The sequence below is a fragment of the Mustela erminea genome, chromosome 1 (assembly GCF_009829155.1).
Source record: "Mustela erminea isolate mMusErm1 chromosome 1, mMusErm1.Pri, whole genome shotgun sequence".
Lineage (NCBI taxonomy): Eukaryota > Metazoa > Chordata > Mammalia > Carnivora > Mustelidae > Mustela > Mustela erminea.
Genome location: NC_045614.1, coordinates 98282078 through 98307464, shown reverse-complemented (window position 1 = coordinate 98307464; position 25387 = coordinate 98282078). Strand labels below are relative to the sequence as shown.

General features: G+C 37.3%; 1 protein-coding gene across 6 annotated transcripts in view; it reads left to right on the top strand.

Annotated features, from left to right (window-relative positions):
- Positions 1-25387, top strand: part of GOLGB1 (golgin B1) — a 120311-nt gene that overhangs the window by 57334 nt on the left and 37590 nt on the right. For all 6 annotated transcript variants that reach the window (XM_032334831.1, XM_032334833.1, XM_032334832.1 and 3 more), the window contains 4 exons: positions 3936-4338; positions 5570-5679; positions 21568-21676; positions 24511-24584. In XM_032334831.1, coding sequence (XP_032190722.1) covers positions 3936-4338; positions 5570-5679; positions 21568-21676; positions 24511-24584 — 696 coding nt within the window. The remainder of the gene's footprint in view (positions 1-3935; positions 4339-5569; positions 5680-21567; positions 21677-24510; positions 24585-25387) is intronic.

Genomic DNA, 25387 nt, shown 5'->3' with positions numbered 1-25387 from the left:
TGCTACCTGATGTCGTCTTAACCTGCTACTTCTCCACCATTTTGACTCCTTTTCCTCATTGATATCATTTTTAACTTCTTCTCCAGGTAGCTTTCACTTCTGCCCTTAGCAACTGTTAGTCACTAACAGTTTTCTCCAACCTAGCAATTGCCTTGTTAACTCTTACCCTAAATTCCCATTCTGACATACTGTTTATGTCCATATCCAGTAGTTCTAATGGAGAGGGCACAGTCTCTGAATTTTTCTTCTGTTGGGTGTTCCTCCTCCTAGTCATTTTGGTGAGATGTAGTTGAGGGGATGTGTAGCTGAATATATCAGCCGTCATCCAGGCAAGGTGCACCCTGGAATACTTCTGAGCAATCATAAGTCATCACCAAAAAGAAAGAAAAAAGAAAAAAAGAGAAAGAGAAAGAGAGAGACAGAAAAAAAAAAAAAAAAGAAGGCCCAGCCAGAATGGGCCCCAAAGGTAAGATTTATTAGGTATACAAACAAAAATGGACAAACGAAAAGACTGTGAAAAGTAAGTGACAAGAAAAGAAAAAAAAAAAGAACCCAGAAAAAATGAACTCCAAGGATCAGATTTATATACTACCAGAACAAAAACAAATACACATGGGACGCCTGGGTGGCTCAGTTGGTTAAGCAGCTGCCTTTGGCTCAGGTCATGATCCCAGGGTCCTGGGATCGAGTCCCACATCGGGCTCCTTGCTCGGCGGGGAGCCTGCTTCTCCCTCTGCCTCTGCCTGCCTCTTTGTCTGCCTGTGCTCGCTTGCTCTCTCTCCCTCTGTCTCTTACAAATAAATAAATAAAATCTTAAAAAAAAAAAAAAACAAATAAACAGAAATACTGACAGAAAACAAAGATGGCAGGGTGGTTATAAATCCTCAATGTGGGCAAGGAAGGTTATTTTGATTCCTCCTGAGGGTATCTTGATATCTTTGTTAAAGGGCTCAATTTTCCAGAGATAAAGGGAGAGTAAAACTGGTTTATATATAGGAGTAGTATTGATTAGGGAACGAAGATTACCTTGAAGCTTATATCTATATGTATATTAAAAAAAATAGAACAGAAAAGAAAACAGAGGTATATGTATGAAAAAAGCTCAAGTTAAAAGGTTATTATAGTATATGTTATACTGAACCTCTATTGTAATGGTAAGTAGGTTAAAAAAAGAACAAGAATAATGAGAACGAATTAAAAATAAAAGTTGTTTCTGTGAAATATACAGGTTTTTGGCGCAATACTGGTAGCTCAGTATATTGTTTCCCCCCTTATTGGCATTTTACAGTTTTATGGTGACCCTGTGGTGGTTGTCCTCTTGTTCTTTTGGCTGGCTTTCTGGGGTAGGGGACTGCTGCGTTGTTTTTCAGTCAGTCTTGCTTGGGTTGAGTCCTCCTGCCCCCTGTCAAGGGGCTGGGCTCTGTGGAAACCAGTTTTTCAGGCTTTTATTCTCTGGAGGGTTTTTTTTTCTTTGCGGCTTTTTGCAGGCTTTTTGGAGGTTTGTTGGAAAGCAAACTGTACCCAGACCTCCGTCTCAGAGAGAAGGTGGTCCAGAACACACAGACTCCTCCTCTGCAAACTCCGCTGAGCCGTGCAGCCTCCCACAGGCAGACCACATCCCCAAACACTGTCTCGGGTTGCCTGCAGTGCCCACTTGTCTCTGCACCCCTGTGCCCCTAAAACCATGAGCGATATTAGTCCAGGGAGCCCACTTCTGGTGGCTGCCTTCACTGGGACTACTATCTGGGGTCCAGACCTCAGGCTCTCACCACAGAGATTGCACTGAGTTCCTTCAGCCCTGGCTGGGAGAGTCCAGACCATTGTCTGGTCCTAGAGACTGCTGTCTAGCGCCTGCATGGAGCTCTCTCGGGCACTGGCAGGGAGTGGGTCAGACCCCAGTTGCAGAGGGTGCAAAAATTCTAGGGAGCACAGGCTGGCACTGTCACCAGACTCCCTCATGTGGGGGCAGGAGTGTGCCCAGCTGAAGCGTGGTGCAATCCCTGCAACCCTGGGGGCTCCGCTGTACTCTCTCTGGCATGGATGGTTGCTGGCGGTGGCTGTTCTGGGACTGTGGGCTTAGGCTGTGCCTGTACTGCCCGATAACCCCAGTTGCCCCTTAAGATCTTTTACTCTTTTTGGGTGCTTTTAACCAGACTCTAAGTCAGTGCTGGTCCCCATCACAGGACACTTTTATATTGGGGTATTACTTTCAAATGGGTTGCTTCTGGTGGCTCCCTCCCCTTCTGTTTATCCTCCTATATTAGTCCAATCGTTCCCACTCTGCTTTACCTCTCCACTGGTGTCTTCTGCCCTGTAGAGATCCAGAAGTGTATAATCCTACATCTCGGGCTGCTTTCGTGGGTGTTCAGAGTGTTCTGGTAGATAATTATCTTATTTTAGGGGACTGGTTGAAATGGGGTCTCCTACTTCTCTGTCATCTTGCCCCCTCCAGAGATAGAGAATCTTAAGTAGTCTCCACTCCCAGGGCAGAGTTTGACATGGGGCTTGATCTCACACCTCTGAGATCATGAACTGAGCCAAAACCAAGAGTCTGATTGAGCCCCCCAGGTGCCTTCCACCCCCCATTTCCACTGTAGTTTCCAGGTAGCATGTATAAAATCATGTCTTCTGAGCATTGATGCCATTTATTTATCCTTTCAACAAATATCCTCTGCTTAATTGGTGGTGATACAGTGATGAGAAAAACAGATATCGTATTTCACACCTTTCATTGTGACTGTTTTTCTTTGTGCTTTTAGGTCAAGGGTCCTAGTTCCTCTAGAATGTCATTCTGTCCTCCTCTAGTGAGTTTTCCTTCCTGTCGTTTTGCTCCTTTACTATCTTGATTGGTTCTTGTGCTTTATGTACTATCCCTTGTTTGTTTTTGTTGATTCTCTGTTGGTGTGAAGTAATTCACCATGCAGTATTCCCCAAATCCAAAGTGATCAGACACTGATACTCCAAAATCTTAAGCTCAAGTATCCCATCCCAGGCTGTATCCCATCCTGTCGTTCCCTTTCTCAGTCCGTCTTGACCTTCATTCTCATTAAGGTCCCTTGATCCTTTCACTTTGTTCCTTTGGTATGTTAGTTCTTTCTTGGCCTCTCTCCTTTCCCCGGCTGCTGTTGTCTCATGTTTGACCATTTGGACTAGTCTTTCATCAGCCCTTGAATTCCCTGTGTTTTTGTCTCATCACATCCAAGAAGCCAAGTACTAACATGGAATTGGTGCTGCAGCCCCCATTCTCTGCTCATCTGGGTGCTGCATGCTGCTGGAGAAGGGCAGTCATATCCTTGATTTTCAACTGTCTTTGAGGAATTTCTTCCACAGAAACGTTTTCCCGTATCTCCCATCCTAATAAGACCTATATCCTGATCCCAAGGCCCTTATTTAGCTGTCATCAGACAGTTGGGTTCAAATTATGCCTCTTACTAGATAGTTACTATATAAATAGTTATAGCTATGTGACTTTTGGCAAACTTCCCTTCTTCTCTGCTCCTGCTAATACCTTGTAAGTATCTCTTTACAAGGCCTCTACGATTTTTGAATTATAATTAGCTGGTTAAATATGACTGTCCAACTGAACTCTGAGTTCCATGAGGGCAGGAACTACATTCATTCACTATTTATTGAGCAACAGCTACTCAGTATGACATATACTATGCTAGATGCTAGAGAACAATGATGATAAAACAAAGTCCCTTCCCTTATTGAACTTATTTTGTAATGGGAGAGATAGGAAGTAAGAGATAATGGCACAAATAAGTATGTGGGAATATAAATTGTTAAAAGTGTGAAGAAGTGAAAACAGGGTCTTACGCAATTGTAGGTTCGGTCCTGGGTGTCTTGCCCCAGGCTTCACGCAGAAGAGGCACTTCACTGTGCTTATGAAAGAATGAATTTATGGCTCATGAGGATTTGCCTTTTTTTCTTAGATTCTCTCTCAGCAATTACAGCAGATGGAAGCTGAGCATAATACTTTAAGGAGCACTGTGGAAACAGAAAGACAAGAGTCCAAGATTCTGATGGAAAAGATGCAACTTGAGGTGGCAGAGAGAAAATTAGCCTTCCATAACCTCCAGGAAGAAATGCATCATCTTCTGGAACAGCTTGAGCAAGCAGGCCAAGCTCAGGCTGAACTACAGTCTCGGTACAGTGCTTTGGAACAGAAGCACAAAGCAGAAATGGAAGAGAAGATCTCTCACATTTTGAGTCTTCAAAAGACTGAGCAAGAACTACACTCTGCTTGTGATGCTCTAAAGGAGGAAAATTCAAAGCTTGTCCAAGATAAGAGTGAACAGGCAGTTCATTCAGCCCAGACCATTCAACAACTGGAAGGTCAGTATTTGATTGCCTTTCAAGTCCTCTTGTTTAGCACCTGAGTGGCTCCTATTTACAAATTTCTGGGATCTGTTAATGACATTATTTGCTCATGTCAATTGAATAAGTAGAAGAATTAAGAATTCATCTTTTCTGAACTCATTGTCATTTGTCCTCTTTCTGGCTGAAGGTATAATCTGGCTTAATATTATAATCATCATTACGGTAATTATAATGTCTCCTAGATTAGAAAGAATGCTATGTGAAAAGTGACCTCCATCTGAAGGGGTCAGTGACTGAAATGAGTAGGATTTGAATTGATTTTTGGAAAACTCAGGGTAGATCTAGGTACATAGGTCAGGAGACTGAATTGAATGGAGTCATCCTTACTTCTAAAGATGGATCTAAATACTGATAAGTGATAAACTCTTTTTAAGGAAAACTTTTATCCTTTAAGAAGGTTTAATGAAAAGTAATACAGGTGCACCTGGGTTGCTCAGTTGGTTAAGCATCTGACTCTTGGTTTCAACTCAGGCTCTGATCTCATGGGTTGTGGGATTGAGTCCCACACTGGGCTCCACGCTCAGTATGGCCTCGTGGCATCTGTTTGGGATTTTCTCTCTCTTCTCCCTCTGTGCCTCCCCCCCCAGAGTGCACATGCTTTCTCTCTTGGTCTCTCTCTCTCTCAAATACATAAATAAATTTAAAAAAATAAAGTAATACATGCCTCTAATTTAATTTAATTCTGATAGAATGTTTAAAGGAAAGATTTCAGAAAGGCTTACGTTGAAGATCTCTATTGAGGACCTAAACATTAACCAGAAAGCATTTGGGGACAGTATGGGGAAACAGTGTATTAAATGAGCACATTGTCCTCTTAACTGGACTATGTACATGTTTAGAGTTCTGCTATATTATCTTAGTGGGATTCATAATGCTTCATTGAAGAGTGAAGAAAATAAAATTTAAAAATACTAAAGGCATTTTCAAGGGGGAAAGGAAAAATGACTTTGTGAAAAATTCTAAGACCATTTATTTGACCTTTTAAGAAAGAGGTTTACTGAGATGGCCTTTGGTCCTTCAGAGCATTTAAACCGTTAAAACCTGTTGTTAAAAACATGTTGTCATTGGTATCATAGTTTTAATTAAGAGTGACTAGCATGTGGTGGTATCTCTATAAGGTAATAGCTTACCAAGTTTCAGACTTGCAGCAGAGATCATTTCTATTTATTTACTTTCTTTTCCTTAGATCAACTCCAGCAAAAATCCAAAGAAATTAGCCAATTTCTAAGCAGACCAACATTGCAAAAACATGAAACAGCATCTCAGACTTCTCTCCCAGATACTGAGGATACACAGGTAATTAAATGTATACTTCTAATAATGAGTATGGTCTGTTAATATCTGCTGTATCATACTTGGGTGCTTTAATGAGAATATATTCCAGAAAGTAATATAAGCTTGCTTTAATCCAGAAAATGTTATGTCTTTTATGCCTGATAAGGTGCTTTTTTGGAGTTGATTCCATTTGAAAGCAGTCATGAAAAACATTAATTTGTGTCTCAACAATGATTAATGAGAAAAAATAATAGATAACAAGCACCATGATCTCAGGAGCCTTTCTGATTCTAAGGTCTTAAAATTCTGTATTGAAAACAAATCATTGTTTTTGATCTTGTAATCAGTTTTCTCAGCTGAGAAGTCAGTTTTGTTTTTGGTAGACCGAGATTTGATCCACTTTAATGCACATAATTCAGTCTAACCAGACTTTAAAATCTATTATAGAAATCATAATCCTCCCATTAATTAATTAACAGTAAAAGCTTTAATTGCCAGTTAGCTGTTGTTTGGCCAGTATATTCTCTTTTCCTTCTCTAAAAATCTCCATGGGAAGCTAGATTATAATCACCAGAAGGCTGCTTATTCAGCATGATTATCAGAACAAAGAGATTTGTTTGATGATCTTAATTGGCTAGTGTCAAGCTAGGATAGCTGGATTTATTCGTGTCCCTTGTAAGATGGACAAAACTGACATACATTATGACTTGCAGAGTTCCATGGTCCCTGGGCAGTACTGTGCATTGATAAAAAATTTTTGCTCCCTCGTTTCTAGCATCTAGACTTTCCAATCTCTTCTATTCTCAAAATCACAACTTTTTCCTCCAGTGTTTAAAAACAGTTTTCAGTAATTGCAAAAAAAGTTGAAAGAATTTGATACTGAACATCTCTATACCCACTATCTAGATATTCTGTCAACATTTTACTATATTTGCTTTATTAAATATCTATCCATTTATCCGTCCATCAATTCATCTTATTTTTTTGTGTTTCGCAACAAGTTGTAGACATGAGTACCTTTTTCAGCATGCATATATCATTGACTAAATTGTAATATTTATTAATAGTTCTTTTTCTTTGAAGTAAATTTTATAAAACATGAAATGTACAAATATTAAATATACCTTTCACTGAGTTTTGTCAAATGCATATACCTGTGTTATCCAAATCCCCGTCAAGATATATCACTATCGCCCTACAAAGTATCCTCATACGCTTTCACAGCCAATCACATCCTAACCTTCTAGAACTGACCAATGTTCTGTTTTTTCACCATGGATTAATTTTGCCTTTTTACAACATCATGTAAATGTAATCACACAATATATATGCTCTTTTTTGTGTAAAGCTTCTTACACTCAGCATGTTTTGAGTTTCATCCAAATTGTTGCATTTATCATGATGTGCTGTTTTATATTGCTGAGAAGTACTCCGTTTTGTGAATATACTGCATTTTCCTTTGCATGATTGTGCTGTAATTTCTTGTTGATGAATACCTGGGCTTTTTCATGTTTTGGCCATTATGAATTAAGCTGCTAAAAGCATTCTTATACAAGTATTTGTGTGGACATGTTTTCATTAAATACTAGTTGAAGAATTGCTGGCCCAGAGAGTATGTATTTAGTTTTATAAGAAACTGGCAGATCATTTCCCAAAGTTGTATTATTTTATATTCCCACCTAAGATACCTGAGAATTCTAGTTGTTTGACATCTTCTCCAAGATTTGATATTGTTAGTTTAAAAAACTTTAGCCATTCTAATGGGTACATGGTGGTATCTCATAGTTTTAATTTTCATTTCTCTGAGGACAAATGATGTTGAACATTTTTTCTTGAGATTCTTAGCCATTTGTATGTCTTCTTTTGATGAAGTGTCTTTTCAAGTCATTCCTCTGCATAAAAAATCAAGTTCTTTGTCTTTTAAGGATCAAGTAGTAGGGCTTCTTTATATATCCTAAATGCCAGTTTGTTTTCAGATCTGTTTGGTGACTGTTTTCTTCCACACTATAGCTTGCCTCCTACTCACATTCTTCATGATGTCTTTTAATTAGCAGACATTTTATAATTTTGATGAAGTCTATTATTTATCAGTTTTTTATGGATGTCATTTTTCTGTGTCCTAACTATGAAACCTTTGCTTAATGCCATGTCATGAAGAATTTTCTCTTGTGTCCTTCCACAAGCTTTATGGTTTTTAATTTTCCCAGTTAAGTCTCTGAACCTAACATAAATTTTTGTGTGTGGTGTAAGGTAAGGATCAAAGTTTATTTGGATTGTTGACAGTTTTTGGCGATCATAAATAAAGCTTCTGTGAATATTCTTTTACAAATATTTGTTTGGACCTCTGCTCTCTTTGCTATCAGTAAATATCTGCTAGTGCAATGCTTGGATCATATAGGTTTTGGGGAGGTTTTAAGATCCTGCCAGACTGTTTGCAAAGTGGTTGTACCATTTTCCATTCCCACCACTAGTGTATGAGAGTTACAGGGATAAGCCTCACTTGGTAATGACATATTATCCTTCTATTTTGTTGAATTACATTTGTTAAAATTTTGTTTTAAAGTTTTGCATCTGTGTGCATGAGGAATGTTTGTCTGTTGTAGTTTTTTGTAATTTCTTTATCTGGTTTTGCCGTATGAGTAATGCTAGTCTTTAGAATGAATTGAGAAGTATTCTTTCTCTTCAGTTTTTTGGGGAATATTTTGTGTAGACTGGGTGCTATTTTCTCCTTAAATGCTTTGTGGATATTCACCAATGAAACCATCTAGTCCTAGAGTTATCTTTGTGGGTGCATTTTTCTTTACTAATTCCATTTGTAGCTATATGGTTATTCAGGTTATCTGGGTTTTTTTTGTTTGTTTGTTTTGTTTTGTTTTTTTACTGAGCTTGGTGTTTTATATCTTGTAGGGAATTTGTCCATGTTTTATATCTTGTAGGGAATTTGTCCATTTATCTAAAGTGTCATATTTATAGGAATAAAGCTGTCCACAATAGTCCCTTATTATCCCTTTTAATATCTGTAGAACTATGGTGAAGTCAGCTCTTTTATTCCTGATATTTGTAATTTGTGTTTTTTTCTTACACAGGTTAGACTGCCCAAAGGTTTACTGACTTTAGTGATCTCAGAAAACCAGCTTTGGTTTCATTGATTCTCTGTTGTTTTCTGTTTTCTATTTTATTGATATCTACTTTAATCTTTATTGTTTCCTTTTTTTTTTTTTTTTTTTACTTTGGATTTGATTTCCCCTTTTCTTAGCTGCTTCTTCTTCTTCTTCTTTTTTTTTTTTTCCTTAGCTTCTTAAGGTCGAGGCTGAGCCCCCTGGTTTGAGAACTTTCGTATTTCTGACATAGGTGTTTTGTACTATAAATTTCTCCCTATGATCTTCTTTGGCATATCCCACAAATTCTGTTGTGTTTACATTTTCACTTAGTTCAGAATACTGATTTCCTATTTGATTTTTTCTTTGCCTTGGGTTATTTAGTTTCCAGATATTTGAGGGTGATGTGCCCAGAACTCTTTCTATTACTAATTTTTATTTTAATTCTTTTGTGGTCAGAACATACTTCAAATGACTTGAACCTTTTAGAATTGATTGAGACTTTTATGGCCCAGAATGTTGTCTTTTTTGGCAAATGTTCCTTGTGTACTTGAAAATAATGAATACTTTGCTGTTACGGGCTGGAGGGTTCTATAAATGTCAATCATGTAAGGTTGGTTGATAATGTTATTCAAATATACTACATCCTTATTTTTCTGCTCGTTCTCTCAATATTAAAATATCAGTAGTTGTGGACTTCTATTTCTCCTGTTCTGTCAGGTTTTATATCATATATTTTCAAGCTGTTACTATGGCTTAAACATTTAGGAATTTTAGGTCTTAATTAAGTGACCTGTTTGTCATTATGAAATGACCCTCTTTATATCCCTGGTGACATTTGTGACACTCTTTGCTTTGAAATGTCCTTTTGTTTGATATTAATATAGCTACTGAACTTTTTTTTTTTTTCCCCAAGATTTTATTTATTTGAGAGTGAGAGAGCGAGAGCACAGGCAGGGCAAGGGGCAAAGGGAGAAGCTGACTGATCTAACCAGGCACCTGACTTTTCTTTTTACTGGTGTCAAAGATACATCTTTTTTTCATTCTGTTATTTTTAATCTGTTTGTGTTTTTGTATTAAAATGCATTGCTTGTATGCAGCACAGAATTTTATTCTGCTTTTTACCAAGTCAGTCTGTCAGTTTCTGCCCTGTAAGTTGGAGTGTTCAGACCATTTACATGAACATTAGTGATTTAATTTTAAAAAGTCTCTCACTTTTCTTTTTGTTTTCTTTCTTACCAACTGTTTTATCTTTTTTTAAAAAAATAGGGTGAGTGTTTGTTATGATTTTTTTTCTCTTCTTGCAGGTTATTAGCTAAATTCTTTGTTTTGTTATTCTAGTGGTCACATTATGGATTGTAGTCTGTATCATAGTTTACCTTCAAATAATACTATGCTGCTTCATGTATAGAATAAGAACTTTATACTCACATCCTTGCATTTCTTCACTTCTGGTATTTATGTTACTATTGTTTACTCACATATATATTATAAACAAAAAATACAAAAGTATAACATGTACAAATAAATAGTTACTTAAGTGGTTATTTATTCGATTATTTTTTAAAGACAGTAAAATATTTAACTGTCAATACAGTCACCATTTCTGGTACTTGTTATTATTTAGGGTAGATCAGGGATTGGCAGTCTATTTCTGCAAAAGGTTGAATAGAAAATATTTGGGCTTTTGGGGCCAATATAGTCTTTTTTGAGCTATTCAACTCTGCCATTATAGAGCAAGAACAAACATAAAGGTAAACAATTGTTGTGACTGCCTTCCAATAAAACTTTACTTCTAAAAACATGTAGAAGGCCTCAAAAGTTGCTGAACCCTGGTACAGTTTCATATTTCCATCTGATATTGTTTTCTTTTTGCCTGAAGGATGTCCTTTAACTTGCATATGTGTTCGTGCCTGTGTGTACATGTGCATGATGGTGCAGGTCTGCTGGTGATGAGTTCTTAAAGCTCTTATATGTCTCAAGACATCTTTATCTCTCCATTGTTGAAGATATTTTTGCTGACTACAGAGATCTACATTGATCGTTTTTTGTTTGGTTTTTTTTTTTTTCAGTGCTTCAAGCCTACTACCCTACTGTCTTTTTTCTTGCATTTTGCTTTTTTTTTTTTTTTTTTATAAACATGTATTTTTATCCCCAGGGGTACAGGTCTGTGAATCAGCACTCACCAAAGCACATACCCTCCCCAATGTCCATAACCCCACCCCCCCTTCTCCCAACCCCCCTCCCCCCAGCAACCCTCAGTTTGTTTTGTAAGATTAAGAGTCACTTATGGTTTGTCTCCCTCCCAATCCCATCTTGTTTCATTGATTCTTCTCCTACCCACTTAAGCCCCCATGTTGCATCACCACTTCCTTATATCAGGGAGATCATATGATAGTTGTCTTTCTCCGCTTCACTTATTTCGCTAAGCATGATACGCTCTAGTTCCATCCACGTTGTCACAAATGGCAAGATTTCATTTCTTTTGATGGCTGCATAGTATTCCATTGTGTATATATTCAGCTGTTGATGGACATCTAGGTTCTTTCCATAGTTTGGCTATTGTGGACATTGCTGCTATAAACATTCGGGTGCAGGTGCCCCTTTGGATCACTACGCTTGTATCTATAGGGTAAATACCCAGTAGTGCAATTGCTGGGTCATAGGGCAGTTCTATTTTCAACATTTTGAGGAACCTCCATGCTGTTTTCCAGAGTGGCTGCACCAGCTTGCATTCCCACCAACAGTGTAGGAGGGTTCCCCTTTCTCCGCATCCTCGCCAGCATCTGTCATTTCCTGACTTGTTGATTTTAGCCATTCTGACTGGTGTGAGGTGATATCTCATTGTGGTTTTGATTTGTATTTCCCTGATGCCGAGTGATATGGAGCACTTTTTCATGTGTCTGTTGGCCATCTGGATGTCTTCTTTGCAGAAATGTCTGTTCATGTCCTCTGCCCATTTCTTGATTGGATTATTTGTTCTTTGGGTGTTGAGTTTGCTAAGTTCTTTATAGATTCTGGACACTAGTCCTTTATCTGATATGTCATTTGCAAATATCTTCTCCCATTCTGTCAGTTGTCTTTTGATTTTGTTAACTGTTTCCTTTGCTGTGCAAAAGCTTTTGATCTTGATGAAATCCCAATAGTTCATTTTTGCCCTTGCTTCCCTTGCCTTTGGCGATGTTCCTAGGAAGATGTTGCTGCGGTTGAGGTCGAAGAGGTTGCTGCCTCTGTTCTGCTCAAGGATTTTGATGGATTCCTTTCTCACATTGAGGTCCTTCATCCATTTTGAGTCTATTTTTGTGTGTGGTGTAAGGAAATGGTCCAATTTCATTTTTCTGCATGTGGCTGTCCAATTTTCCCAACACCATTTATTGAAGAGGCTCTTTTTTCCATTGGACATTCTTTCCTGCTTTGTCGAAGATTAGTTGACCATAGAGTTGAGGGTCTATTTCTGGGCTCTCTATTCTGTTCCATTGATCTATGTGTCTGTTTTTGTGCCAGTACCATGCTGTCTTGATGATGACAGCTTTGTAATAGAGCTTGAAGTCCGGAATTGTGATGCCACCAACTTTGGCTTTCTTTTTCAATATCCCTTTGGCTATTCGAGGTCTTTTCTGGTTCCATATAAACTTTAGAATTATTTGTTCCATTTCTTTGAAAAAGATGGATGGTACTTTGATAGGAATTGCATTAAATGTGTAGATTGCTTTAGGTAGCATAGACATTTTCACAATATTTATTCTTCCAATCCATGAGCATGGAACATTTTTCCATTCTTTGTGTCTTCCTCAATTTCTTTCGTGAGTACTTTATAGTTTTCTGAGTATAGATTCTGCCTCTTTGGTTAGGTTTATTCCTAGGTATCTTATGGTTTGGGGTGCAATTGTAAATGGGGTTGACTCCTTAATTTCTCTTTCTTCTGTCTTGTTGTTGGTGTAGAGAAATGCAGCTGATTTCTGTGCATTGATTTTATATCCTGACACTTTACTGAATTCCTGTATAAGTTCTAGCAGTTTTGGAGTGGAGTCTTTTGGGTTTTCCACATATAGTATCATATCATCTGCAAAGAGTGATAATTTGACTTCTTCTTTGCCATTTGTATGCCTTTAATTTCCTTTTGTTGTCTGATTGCGGAGGCTAGGACTTCTGGTACTATGTTGAATAGCAGTGGTGATAATGGACATCCTTGCCATGTTCCTGACCTTAGCGGAAAAGCTTTCAGTTTTTCTCCATTGAGAACGATATTTGCGATGGGTTTTTCATAGATGGCTTTGATGATATTGAGGTATGTGCCCTCTGTCCCTACACTTTGAAGAGTTTTGATCAGGAAGGGATGCTGTACTTTGTCAAATGCTTTTTCAGCATCTATTGAGAGTATCATATGGTTCTTGTTCTTTCTTTTATTGATGTGTTGTATCACATTGACTGATTTGCGGATGTTGAACCAACCTTGTAGCCCTGGAATAAATCCCACTTGGTCGTGGTGAATAATCTTTTTAATGTACTGTTGAATCCTATTGGCTAGTATTTTGGTGAGAATTTTCGCATCTGTGTTCATCAAGAATATTGGTCTATAGCTCTCTTTTTTGATGGGGTCCTTGTCTGGTTTTGGGATCAAGGTGATGCTGGCCTCATAAAATGAGTTTGGAAGTTTTCCTTCCATTTCTATTTTTTGGAACAGTTTCAGGAGAATAGGAATTAGTTCTTCTTTAAATGTTTGGTAGAATTCCCCCGGGAAGCCGTCTGGCCCTGGGCTTTTGTTCGTTTGGAGATTTTTAATGACTGTTTCAATCTCCTTACTGGTTATGGGTCTGTTCAGGCTTTCTATTTCTTCCTGGTTCAGTTGTGGTAGTTTATATGTTTCTAGGAATGCATCCATTTCTTCCAGATTGTCAAATTTGTTGGCGTAGAGTTGCTCATAGTATGTTCTTATAATAGTTTGTATTTCTTTGGTGTTAGTTGTGATCTCTCCTCTTTCATTCATGATTTTATTTATTTGGGTCCTTTCTCTTTTCTTTTTGATAAGTCTAGCCAGGGGTTTATCAATTTTATTAATTCTTTCAAAGAACCAGCTCCTAGTTTCGTTGATTTGCTCTATTGTTTTTTTGGTTTCTATTTCATTGATTTCTGCTCTGATCTTTATGATTTCTCTTCTCCTGCTGGGCTTAGGGTTTCTTTCTTGTTCTTTCTCCAGCTCCTTTAGGTGTAGGGTTAGGTTGTGTACCTGAGACCTTTCTTGTTTCTTGAGGAAGGCTTGTACTGCTATATATTTTCCTCTCAGGACTGCCTTTGTTGTGTCCCACAGATTTTGAACCGTTGGATTTTCATTATCATTTGTTTCCATGATTTTTTTCAATTCTTCCTTAATTTCCCGGTTGACCCATTCATTCTTTAGAAGGATGCTGTTTAGTCTCCATGTATTTGGGTTCTTTCCAAACTTCCTCTTGTGGTTGAGTTCTAGCTTCAGAGCATTGTGGTCTGAAAATATGAAGGGAACGATCCCAATCTTTTGATACTGGTTGAGTCCTGATTTAGGACCGAGGATGTGATCTATTCTGGAGAATGTTCCATGTGCACTAGAAGAATGTGTATTCTGTTGCTTTGGGATGAAATGTTCTGAATATATCTGTGATGTCCATCTGGTCCAGTGTGTCGTTTAAGGCCTTTATTTCCTTGCTGATCTTTTGCTTGGATGATCTGTCCATTTCAGTGAGGGGAGTGTTAAAGTCCGCTACTATTATTGTATTATTGTTGATGTGTTTCTTTGATTTTGTTATTAATTGGTTTATATAGTTGGCTGCTCCCATGTTGGGGGCATAGATATTTTAAATTGTTGGAGCTTATTGTTGGACAGACCCTTTGAGTATGATATAGTGTCCTTCCCCATCTCTTATTATAGTCTTTGGCTTAAAATCTAATTGATCTGATATAAGGATTGCTACTCCTGCTTTCTTCTGATGTCCATTAGCATGGTAAATTTTTTCCACCCCCTCACTTTAAATCTGGAGGTGTCTTCAGGCTTAAAATGAGTTTCTTGGAGGCAACATATAGATGGGTTTTGGTTTTTTATCCATTCTGATACCCTGTGTCTTTTGATTGGGGAATTTAGCCCATTAACATTCAGGGTAACTATTGAGAGATATGAATTTAGTGCCATTGTATTGCCTGTAAGGTGACTGTTACTGTATATTGTCTCTGTTCCTTACTGATCTACCACTTGTAGGCTCTCTCTTTGCTTAGAGGACCCCTTTCAATATTTCCTGTAGAGCTGGTTTGGTGTTTGCAAATTCTTTCAGTTTTTGTTTGTCCTGGAAGCTTTTAATCTCTCCTTCTATTTTCAATGATAGCCTAGCTGGATATAGTATTCTTGGCTGCATGTTTTTCTTGTTTAGTGCTCTGAAAATATCATGCCAGCTCTTTCTGGCCTGCCAGGTCTCTGTGGATAAGTCAGCTGCCAATCTAATATTTTTACCATTGTATGTTACAGACTTCTTTTCCCGGGCTGCTTTCAGGATTTTCTCTTTGTCACTGAGACTTGTAAATTTTACTATTAGGTGACGGGGTGTGGGCCTATTCTTATTGATTTTGAGAGGCGTTCTCTGAACCTCCTGAATTTTGATGCTCGTTCCCTTTGCCATATTGCGGAAATTCTCCCCAATAATTCTCTCCAGTATACCTTCTGCTCCCTCTCTCTTTCTTCTTCTTCTGGAATCCCAATTATTCTAATGTTGTTTCGTCTTATGGTGTCACTTATCTCTCGAATTCTCCCCTCGTGGTCCAGTAGCTGTTTGTCCCTCTTTTGCTCAGCTTCTTTATTCTCTATCATTTGGTCTTCTATTTCACTAATTCTTTCTTCTGCCTCATTTATCCTAGCAGTGAGAGCCTCCATTTTTTATTGCACCTCATTAATAGCTTTTTTGATTTCAACTTGGTTAGATTTTAGTTCTTTTATTTCTCCAGAAAGGGCTTTTATATCTCCCGAGAGGTTTTCTCTAATATCTTCCATGCCTTTTTCGAGCCCGGCTAGAACCTTGAGAATTGTCATTCTGAACTCTAGATCTGACATATTACCAATGTCTGTATTGATTAGGTCCCTAGCCTCTTGTTCTTTTTTTTTGTGGTGAATTTTTCCGCCTTGTCATTTTGTCCAGATAAGAGTATATGAAGGAGCAAGTAAAATACTAAAAGGGTGGCAACAACCCCAGGACAATATGCTTTAACCAAATCAGAAGAGATCCCAAATCGTGAGGGGGGAGAAAGGTGATAAAAAAAGGTTCAAAAAGAAAGAAAGAAAAAGAAAGAAAAAAAAAGAAAAGAAAAGAATTTAAAAAAAGAAAACAAAGAAAAATATAAAAAGGAAAAAATATATATATTAGATAAACTAGTTAAAAAATGTTAAAAAAGAAAAGGGTAAAAGTTAAAAAAAATTTTAGCAGAAGAAGAGAAAAAAAATGAAAAAGAAAAAAATTAAATTAACTGCAAGACTAAAAAAATCACAGGGGAAAAAAAAAAAAAAAAGAAAATCACAGGGAGAAAGCCATGAATTCTGTGCTTTGCTGTCTCCTCCTCTGGAATTCTGCTGCTCTCCTTGGTATTGAAACCGCACTCCTTGGTAGGTGAACTTTGTCTTGGCTGCATTTCTTGTTGATCTTCTGGGGAGGGGCCTGGTGTAGTGATTCTCAAGTGTCTTTGCCCCAGGCGGAATTGCACTGCCCTTACCAGGTGCTGGGCTGAATAATCCGCTCGGGTTTGCTTTCAGGAGCTTTTGTTCCCTGAGCGCTTTCCGTAGAGTTCCGGAGGACGGGAATACAAATTGCGGCCTCCTGATCTCCGGCCTGGAGGAGCCAAGAGCCCAGGGCCCCACTCCTCAGTGCGCCCTCAGAGAACAGCGCCCAGTAACTCCCATCTGCCTGACCTCCGGCCGCGCTCCGAGCTCACCAAGCCTGTGGCCGGTTCAAGGTAACATCGAGCTGTGAGTTTACTGTAGGCTCTGTCTCTGTAGCCGGCTTTCCCGTTTCAATACCCACAAGCTCTGCGACACTCAGACACCCCCGATCCTTCTGTGACCCTGCGGGACCTGAGGCCACGCTGACCCCGCTTGGGCTTTTTCCCGGTTTAGCCTCTGGAGCGATGTCCCTCAGCGGAACAGACTTTTAAAAGTCCTGATTTTGTGCTCCGTTGCTCTGCCGCTTGCCGGGAGCCGGCCCCTCCCCCCGGGGTCTATCTTCCCGTTGCTTTGGATTCACTTCTCCGCCAGTCCTACCTTTCAGAAAGTGGTTGTTTTTCTCTTTCCAGAATTGCTGTTCTTCTCTTAGATCTGCTGATGGATTTGCAGGTGTTTGCAATCTTTAGATAAGCTATCTAGCTGATCTCCTGCCAGCTGATGTAGTCTCATCCTGCTACTTCTCTGCCATCTTGACTCCTCCCCTGCATTTTGCTTTTGACAAGAAATCTGCTATCATCCTTGTCTTCTTTTTTTTTTCCTGGCTTTTAGGATTTTTATAACTGGTTTAGGCTGTACCTTAGCGTAGTTTTCTTCATATTTTTTGTGCTTGCAGTTCATGGAGCCTTTTAAATCTTTGTGTTCATAGTTTTTATCAGTTTGGAAAATTTTCTGCCATAAACCACTCAAATAAGTTCTTCTGATTCTCTCCCCTCCTTTGGGGATTTCATTCAGACATATATTAGATTATTTGAAGTTTTTCCAGAACCCACTGATGCTGTTTTAATGGTTTTGGATTCTTTTTTTCTTTCATTTTAGTTCCTATTTCATGTCTTCAGGTTCACTTATCTTTTCTCCCTTAATGTCCAATTTGTTATTAATCCCATCTCATGTTTTATTTAACTGAAACATTGAGATTCTCTTCTCTAGAAGTGTCCTTGGGCTTTAAAAATATATATTCTGTGGTTTTATTTGATCTTTTCGCATATACAGAATGCAGTTAAAACTTTTTAAATTAATTTATTAATTTATTTATTTTAAGTAGGCTCCATGCTGGGCATGTCAGGCTTGAAGTTGCAACCCTCACATCAAGACCAGAGCTGACCAAGAGTCAGATGCTTAATTAACTGAGCCACCCATTTATATTTCATTGAAATATAGTTGACACACAGTGTTAACATTAGTTTCAAGTGTACAGCATGGTGATTCAAGAATTCTTTACATTTTGCAAAGCTCACCATACATGCTATTATAATACCTTACTATATTCCCCAAGCTGCTGCTTTCGTCCATGTAACTTACTCATTCCATAACTGGAAGCCAGTACCTCCCACTCCCCTTCACCCATTTTGCCCATTCCTGCCCCTCCCCCCACCCCTGGCAACCATCTCTTTTTTTCACCATATTTATGGGTCTCTTTCTGCTTTTTACTTGTTTATTTTGTGTTTTAGATTCCACATAAAAGTGAAATCATACAGTATTTATCTTTCCTTGTCTGTAAAGTCCTTATCTTTTAATTCTAACATCTGTGTCAGTCCTGGGTCAGTTTCAGTTGATTATTCCCTTCATTGTTGCTTATATTTCGCTCTGTGCATACCTAATGCTCTTCGATTGGTTGCCATATGCTCTGGGTACTGTGTATATTTGTATTCACATAAATATTAATGGGATGCGGTTAAGTTACTTGAAAAAAATTTGATCCTTTTGGGTCTTGCTTCTTTGATTTATTAGGCAGGTCTCTATCAGTACTCAGTCAGTCATTGCTTGATAAGGTACCTCACTGAGTGTGCTACTTGATACCTTGCAAAGTCTGTTTTCCACATTTGGCTGTGGGAATAAGCACTCCTCCAGGTCCTGTGCAAGCACCAAGTGTTGTTTTCTAATCTCTTCAGACGGTTTTGTATAGTTCTGATAGCCTTGTATGATTTCCTCACATCCATGTCCTGCTCTGTACCCTACCAGATACTTGTTGGGGATCGTCTGCAGACCTCCAGGGTTTTTTCTGTATGCAGCTCTCTCCTGTCTGGTGCCCTTTTCTGAACTTCACATACCTTGATTTCCATCCTCAACTCAAGGATTCAGCTAGGCTCTGCCTAGGTTCTCACTTCTTGGGTCACAGCCTGGAAATTGGCCTAATGCATTAAGCTTGGTCAGGTGTAGGCTCACCTCATTCTTTCCCAACTCTTAGGGATCACTCTCCTTAGTTGCCTGATCCCAAGTATTTTGAAAATTATTGTTTCATTATTTTATCTTTTTTTTGTGTGTTTGTTTCAGGTGGGCGGATAAATCTGTTCCATTTTATTCTCTGGCAGAAACATAAGTCTTCTATTGGATTTTTATATCTTTTTACAAAAATGTTGCTAAGTGGTTGTTCTAGGAAGTATGATATACATTTTTAACTATTCTGTCTTCTTAGAGTAATTACTTGACAATTTCACCTAAAATGTAGAGACCTTGTCATCATAAATCATTTTCCTGTTCTTTATGCTGTAGGTCCTGTATATTTTATATTAATGAAAGAAGTCCCATAACACAATTTTAACATTTATATTTTAAACAGTCATATGTATTTGAAAGAACTTAAGAGGAAAATGTTGACCTTTATATTTGCCAATATGTTTACTATTTGTGATGCACTTTCCTTTCTGATAATCACATTTCTATCTGATAATATTTTCCTTTGGCCTCTAAAATGCCCTGTTGTATCTTTGTAATGAAAGTCTATTGGTGAAAAAATTCTCCGTTTTCTCTTATCTAAAAATGTCTTTATTTTGGTTTTATTCCTGAATGATATTTTATACTAGATATATAATTCTGGATGGACAGAATTCAGGACTTTAAAGATTCTGTTTTACTCTTTCCTGGCCTACATTTTTCTCCCAGCAGTTGGTCCAATTATTCAAATTATTGTTCCCCTCCCTATAAAGTATTTTTTTTCTTGCATGATTTTAAGGCTTTTCTCCTTATCTTTGTCTGTGACATACTTAATTGGGGTTTTCTTTGTAATATTCTCACCAAGCTTTTGTTGGATTTCTTATATATATAAACTTATATGGGGGAGAATTTTTGCCATTATTTCTTCAAGTAATATTTTTCTCTCCATTATGTCCTTGCTCTCCTATGGTACTCCAATTACAAGTATATTGAACCTTTTATTTTTTTTCACAAGTTCCTGAGGCTCTGTTCACTTTCTTTTTTCTTTCAAACTTCAGATTGGATAATTTCTGTTGATCTGTCTTAAAGTTCACTAAGACTTTCTTCTTTCATTAGATTCTACTATTAAGCTTACCGACTGAGTATTTCATTTCAGGTGTTCTGTTTTTTTTTTTTTTTTAAGATTTTATTTTTATTTATTTGACAGACAGATCACAAGTAAGCAAAGAGGCAGGCGCAGAGAGAGGAGGAAGCAGGCTCCCTGCTGAGCAGAGAGCCTAATGCGGGGCTCGATCCCAGGACCCTGGGATCATGACCTGAGCCAAAGGCAGAGACTTTAACCTACTGAGCCCCCCAAGCACCCCAGGTGTTCTGTTTTTTAGTTCTAGAATTTCTGGGTAGCTCATTCTTTTGTAGTTTATACTACTAAGATTTCCTATCTTTTCATTCATTATGACTATATTTTCCTTTATGTCCTGAGCATACTTAAAATAGCTTCTTTAAAATTCTTTTTTTCTAGTTCTAAAATCTGCATCATTTTGTGCTTGGTGTTTGTTGATTATGTTTTTTCTTGAAAATAGGTGATATTTCCTTGTTTCTTGGTGTGATGAGTGATTTTGTATCATAACCTGAATATTGTGAATGTTTTGTTCATAAGATTCTCTTCTTTCTAAAACTCTGAAGAGTCCTGATTACTTTTTGGAAGCCAGTAATTGGATTCAAACCACAAACTCTGGCCTGTCATGGGTAGCATTCAAAACTCAATTATTTTTGCCTTAACTCTTCTGTTTTGAGTCAGCCCTGCAAATGTATAGTTCATTCTTCAGCCAGAGATTGGGCTAAGTTTACACATAGAATTTAAGGCTCCCTCTGCTAGAGTTTTTTCTCCTTGCTTTAATTTTGCTTCTCATAGTCTGGCAGCTGTGGTTCTCCCAAAGTCTGTCTCCCCATTTTCCAAGTTCTCATTCTGTGGCTTTTCTATCAGTGTTTTACTTGCTCTGTGTACTACAGACTGAGAACCTTCAGGATAAAAGTCATAATTCCTTAAACTCATCTTTTGTCATTTCTTTAACCATCAAATGAAGATTTAGGACTGAGTGAGCTATAAAGACCCTCAAGGCTCAAAAATTCTACACTTTTATGAAGAATTGCATAGAATAATCCTCTTGGAGAAGAAAACATACAAAATGACCTACAACTAAAGATGTGTTGTAGGAAAACCAAACTAATATGTATGCATAAATGAAGCACAAGATAATTTTTATTATTCTTGGAAAAAACAAAAATGGTTACAGCTCTTCTTCCTTTCTTAAAGTTTACATGTTAACCTTTGTTCATGTTCTTCTTTGGGAGTCTCTCTTCATGTTTAGTCTCCTATACTAGAGTGACCTTATTATTAAGTGCCATTAATTAAACTTCATAATATTACTTAATGGACCTGAAAATCTTTTTTCTTATGCAACAGACTTGAGATTTCTTTGTAATCCAGGGTCCATTTTTAAATTTGAAAGCCACTGAACTAGAAGTGTGTATGAAAGATTTTCTGTCTTCTGATAAAAAGCATTACTTTAAAGATGCAGAAAAGTAGATGCAATTTTTAATATATTTTCATGGTAGAGAACTTAGAGAAGACAAAAATGCCAGAGACTCTCTCGGCATTACTGTGAAGCTTTTCACTGAGAATCATTAATTTGTTGTCTTTCTATAACTTAGGCAGTCACTGAGGAGAAGATTGGCTTTTTGCCGAAGCAAGTGGTAGAACTAGAGAATGAAAAGAGAGCTTTTAGTTCTATAGAAGTGGAAGAGCTGAAAGCTGAGAATGGTATGTATAAATGAAAACAATAATTCTCTGTGTTTTTAACCCACATGTGCCTCTACTTTTATCACATATATAACATGTAGATTTTCTGATTCTATGACAATAAAGATTTTAGCACAGCTGGTAGTTATTGAAGATAGGATTAATAGACAGTAAACAATTAAAGCACCATACCAGTATTTATGTAAGTGTAGCATTTTGCATTATGGGCTATAAATGCTGTAGGATATCTGTATTATATTTATTTTGGAGTAGTCAAGGAGTATTTTCAAGAGCATGGCTTGAAGAGGACCTTAATAAGATGACAAATTTTTAAATAGGCAAAATGAAAAAAGAAAGGACATTCCTAGTAATAAATTTTGGGGATGAGGTAACAGAGATCGGTATAAATAAAAGTCCAAAAGTAGAAAACATTTTGGGTTTTGCTCATGCTCTATACCGCTTAGAACCCTATGCTTTTAGCCAGGCTAATTCTCACTCATTTTTCAGGCCTTAACTAGGATATTATCTTTTTCAGGAATTTGACCCTGATCCCTGTCAGTTGGGTTAAATTTTTGTACCTCTATAACATTCTTGCATTTCTTTAACATTGTATTAAAATCATCTGTTAATGTTTATATTTTATTCTGTAAGCTCTTCAGAGATAAAGTACAAGCCTTTCAAGTGTAAGAACCCTTTTTCTTTTTCATCTCTGCTTTACTTTTTATCAAGAACTAGTATAGTTCCTGGCAAATAGTGGCTGCCAAATAAAGTTTTGTTGGATTGAAGTTAAGTTAGCATTTTATTCTGGTAGACTGTGTGTGAATAGTTGGTAAAAATACTTCCTTCCATTTATCATTTACCTTACAAGAACCTCAGTGCATTTAGTAACATGTAGTTAATAGTGCGTTAATAATCTATTTTATTCTTGATAAACTGGACTATTGTGCTTTATCTTCTATGAGTGAAAATGAATTTGTACCATTTCTTAAACTCTAAAGACAGTATTTCACCTTAACTATCTTTCAGTTCTATTTAACTCTAAATACTATGGATTATATATTTTTATTAGACCATTCCCACCATTGCTGATAAATAAACACCACCACAAATTCTGCTCATTATTCAACAGCACTTAAAATATTTCTTTGAGACCTTATCCATGCTGTTTACTTTGCAATTTTGCAGACAATGCCTGTCAGTCATGTAGCTCATTATAGTTTGCTTTTTCCTGCAGGGATCAATAGCGTTAAGATTTTTCATACTAGTTTTTGTGTTTGGTCTCAGGTTACTTTTGCTTTATGTGTCATATTCTATTCAACTCACCTTTTGTACTTCTATTTCTATGGAAACTTCCATTTCTATGACTGTACCTCTTCAAATAATCTTGTGAGCTGTCTGAACACATTATATACTGTCTTGAATTCATTTGTTTCATGAATTGTCATTCATTGATTTAGCAGATTTCCATGGTATCTATTCTATGCACAGTAATCTGCCATGGACACTGCCCTGAACATAATAGAGGGGAAGATAGGCCATAAACAGGTATATTAATAAGAACATTTCAGAGAGTGATAAGTATTAGGATAAAAATAAAATAGATAGGTGCAGGTATGCCTGGGGGAAGAGGAAAGAAGATTTAGAATGGTCAAGGTAGGCCTCTCTGTTAACTTGAAACCTGTGATGGGAATAGCCATGCGAACAGGCTAAGCAAAGAGCATTCCAAGCAGAGGAAAAAAAGGGCAGATACCATGAGGTCTGAATAAACTTGATGTGTTTGCAGACAGAAATAAGACCAGTATTTTGGGAGCAGAGTGAACAAAAAAGGGGCAGTGCAGAAGAGGTTGTAGAATAGGTGGGGTCAACTCCTGAGAGCCCATGTAAGTCATGTTAAGACAACTAGATGTAGAATAAAATATGCTTTTTTCCCTTTAATATATCTGTCTTAGCTTCTCTGAAAGAGTATAAACTTCTTGGGGGCATATTATCAGTAAGTTTTCTATCCTCCAAGGTACTACTTCCCCTTTATGTGTGTGTATGTGTGTGCATGTGCATGACAATAGATCATGGGGTAGAACTTGGAAGACCGGATTATGAGCCCAGCTCTCTGTGAACTAGCTGTAGGTCAGGTCATTCTTTGTTTCCTTAGATGGTCACTGAGGAGATTGGCTAGCTCTTTTCTAGTGCTAAAATTTGCTGTCTTTTGAATATATGTGAAAGAACATTGAAGACATTTAAGTACTATATTAATGTAAAATGTGTATATATATATATTTTTTAAGATTTATTTAGTTTAGAGAGAGGGAAAGAGTGTGTGTGAGCAGGGGAAGGGAAAAAGAAGATGGAGAGAGATCCTTAAGCAGACTCCCCACTTAGCGCAGAGCCCAATGCAGGGCTCAATCCTAGAACCCTGACATCATGATCTGAGCTGAAATTGAGACTTGGCTGGTTAACCAACTGAGCCACCCACACACCACTAATGTAAGATGCATATTATGAAAAGAGTAGGATTATGGATAAACCAAGGCAAATTTATTCCCCTACAAGGCCCAAATTATGCCACAGAAATAGCTGCTACTTACATGCTGTGGCATCCTTCTCCTTTAAAGCCCTTCACTATTTATATATCTCACTCAGACTAATTAACCATTCTATCTTATTTTCACTATTCTGTCTTATATCTCATCTTCTCTTGCCACTTCTTTGCCACATAAATCTTTTATCTTCACAAAATATTTTATTTCTTTCCTCTTGATTATTTCATGTATCTCAAATAACCTCACACACAAGCATGCCTCTGTTTTCTCAAACACTCTACATAAATCATCTAAGGATATTTATTTTGTGACTTTCAGAAAAACTATCTTCTCAGATTACTCTCTTGGAGGCTCAGAATAGAAGTGGAGAGGCAGATAGAGAAGTCAGTGAGGTAAGTGATATGTTCTTAAAATAACCAGAATGTGAACGAGATCAAGAGGAGTTAACTTCAAATGTAAGCATTTCTGCAGTTTTCTAATGTTGAGCAAGCATTACAATACCTAGAAAGTGAGATCTATTTTAAAAAGTCATAATGGTTATTATTTCCCATTTAGTCTCATTTATTTGTGAATATTTGGATTTTTAAAATTTGTCCTGAAGCAAAGTACAAGCACAGTAGCCATTTATTTGGAATTTTCTAATCCATTTCTCAAACTGGGTTATTATTTATCTCAAATTCTTTCCCATCTCAGAAAAGTTTCTCAGTGAGATTAGATAAAATCTCTAGTTCCCCTCTACTAAATTGGCATAGGTTCATTTCGGGTTATATTAAAAAGGTAATTTTTGGAGATTGGTGCTTTTAATAACCTGAAAATTACTGTAAGAAATATGTGGCTCTTTAATATTCTGTTGATTTAAGATTATTGTTAGCTGTATTGTGTTTAATTAGCTTTATTCTTCCAATCAAGAAGTCCATAATAGAGTCATAAATGGCCTTGAGGAATAATGTAACTTTTTAACAGAAGTATCTGCAAAATAAATAAATAAATAGCATCTGCTTAATTATTAGAGTTCTTCAGAGAGACAAAATAGGGAGTATGTATATATGTAGAGAAAGATTTATTTTAAGGGAATTGGTTCATATAGTTGTGGAAGCTGGAAAATCCAAAATCTATAGGGTAGGTGAGCCAATAGGCTGGGGACCTAGGGAAGATTGATAGTTTCAAGTCTGAAGGCAGTCTGATGACAGAATTC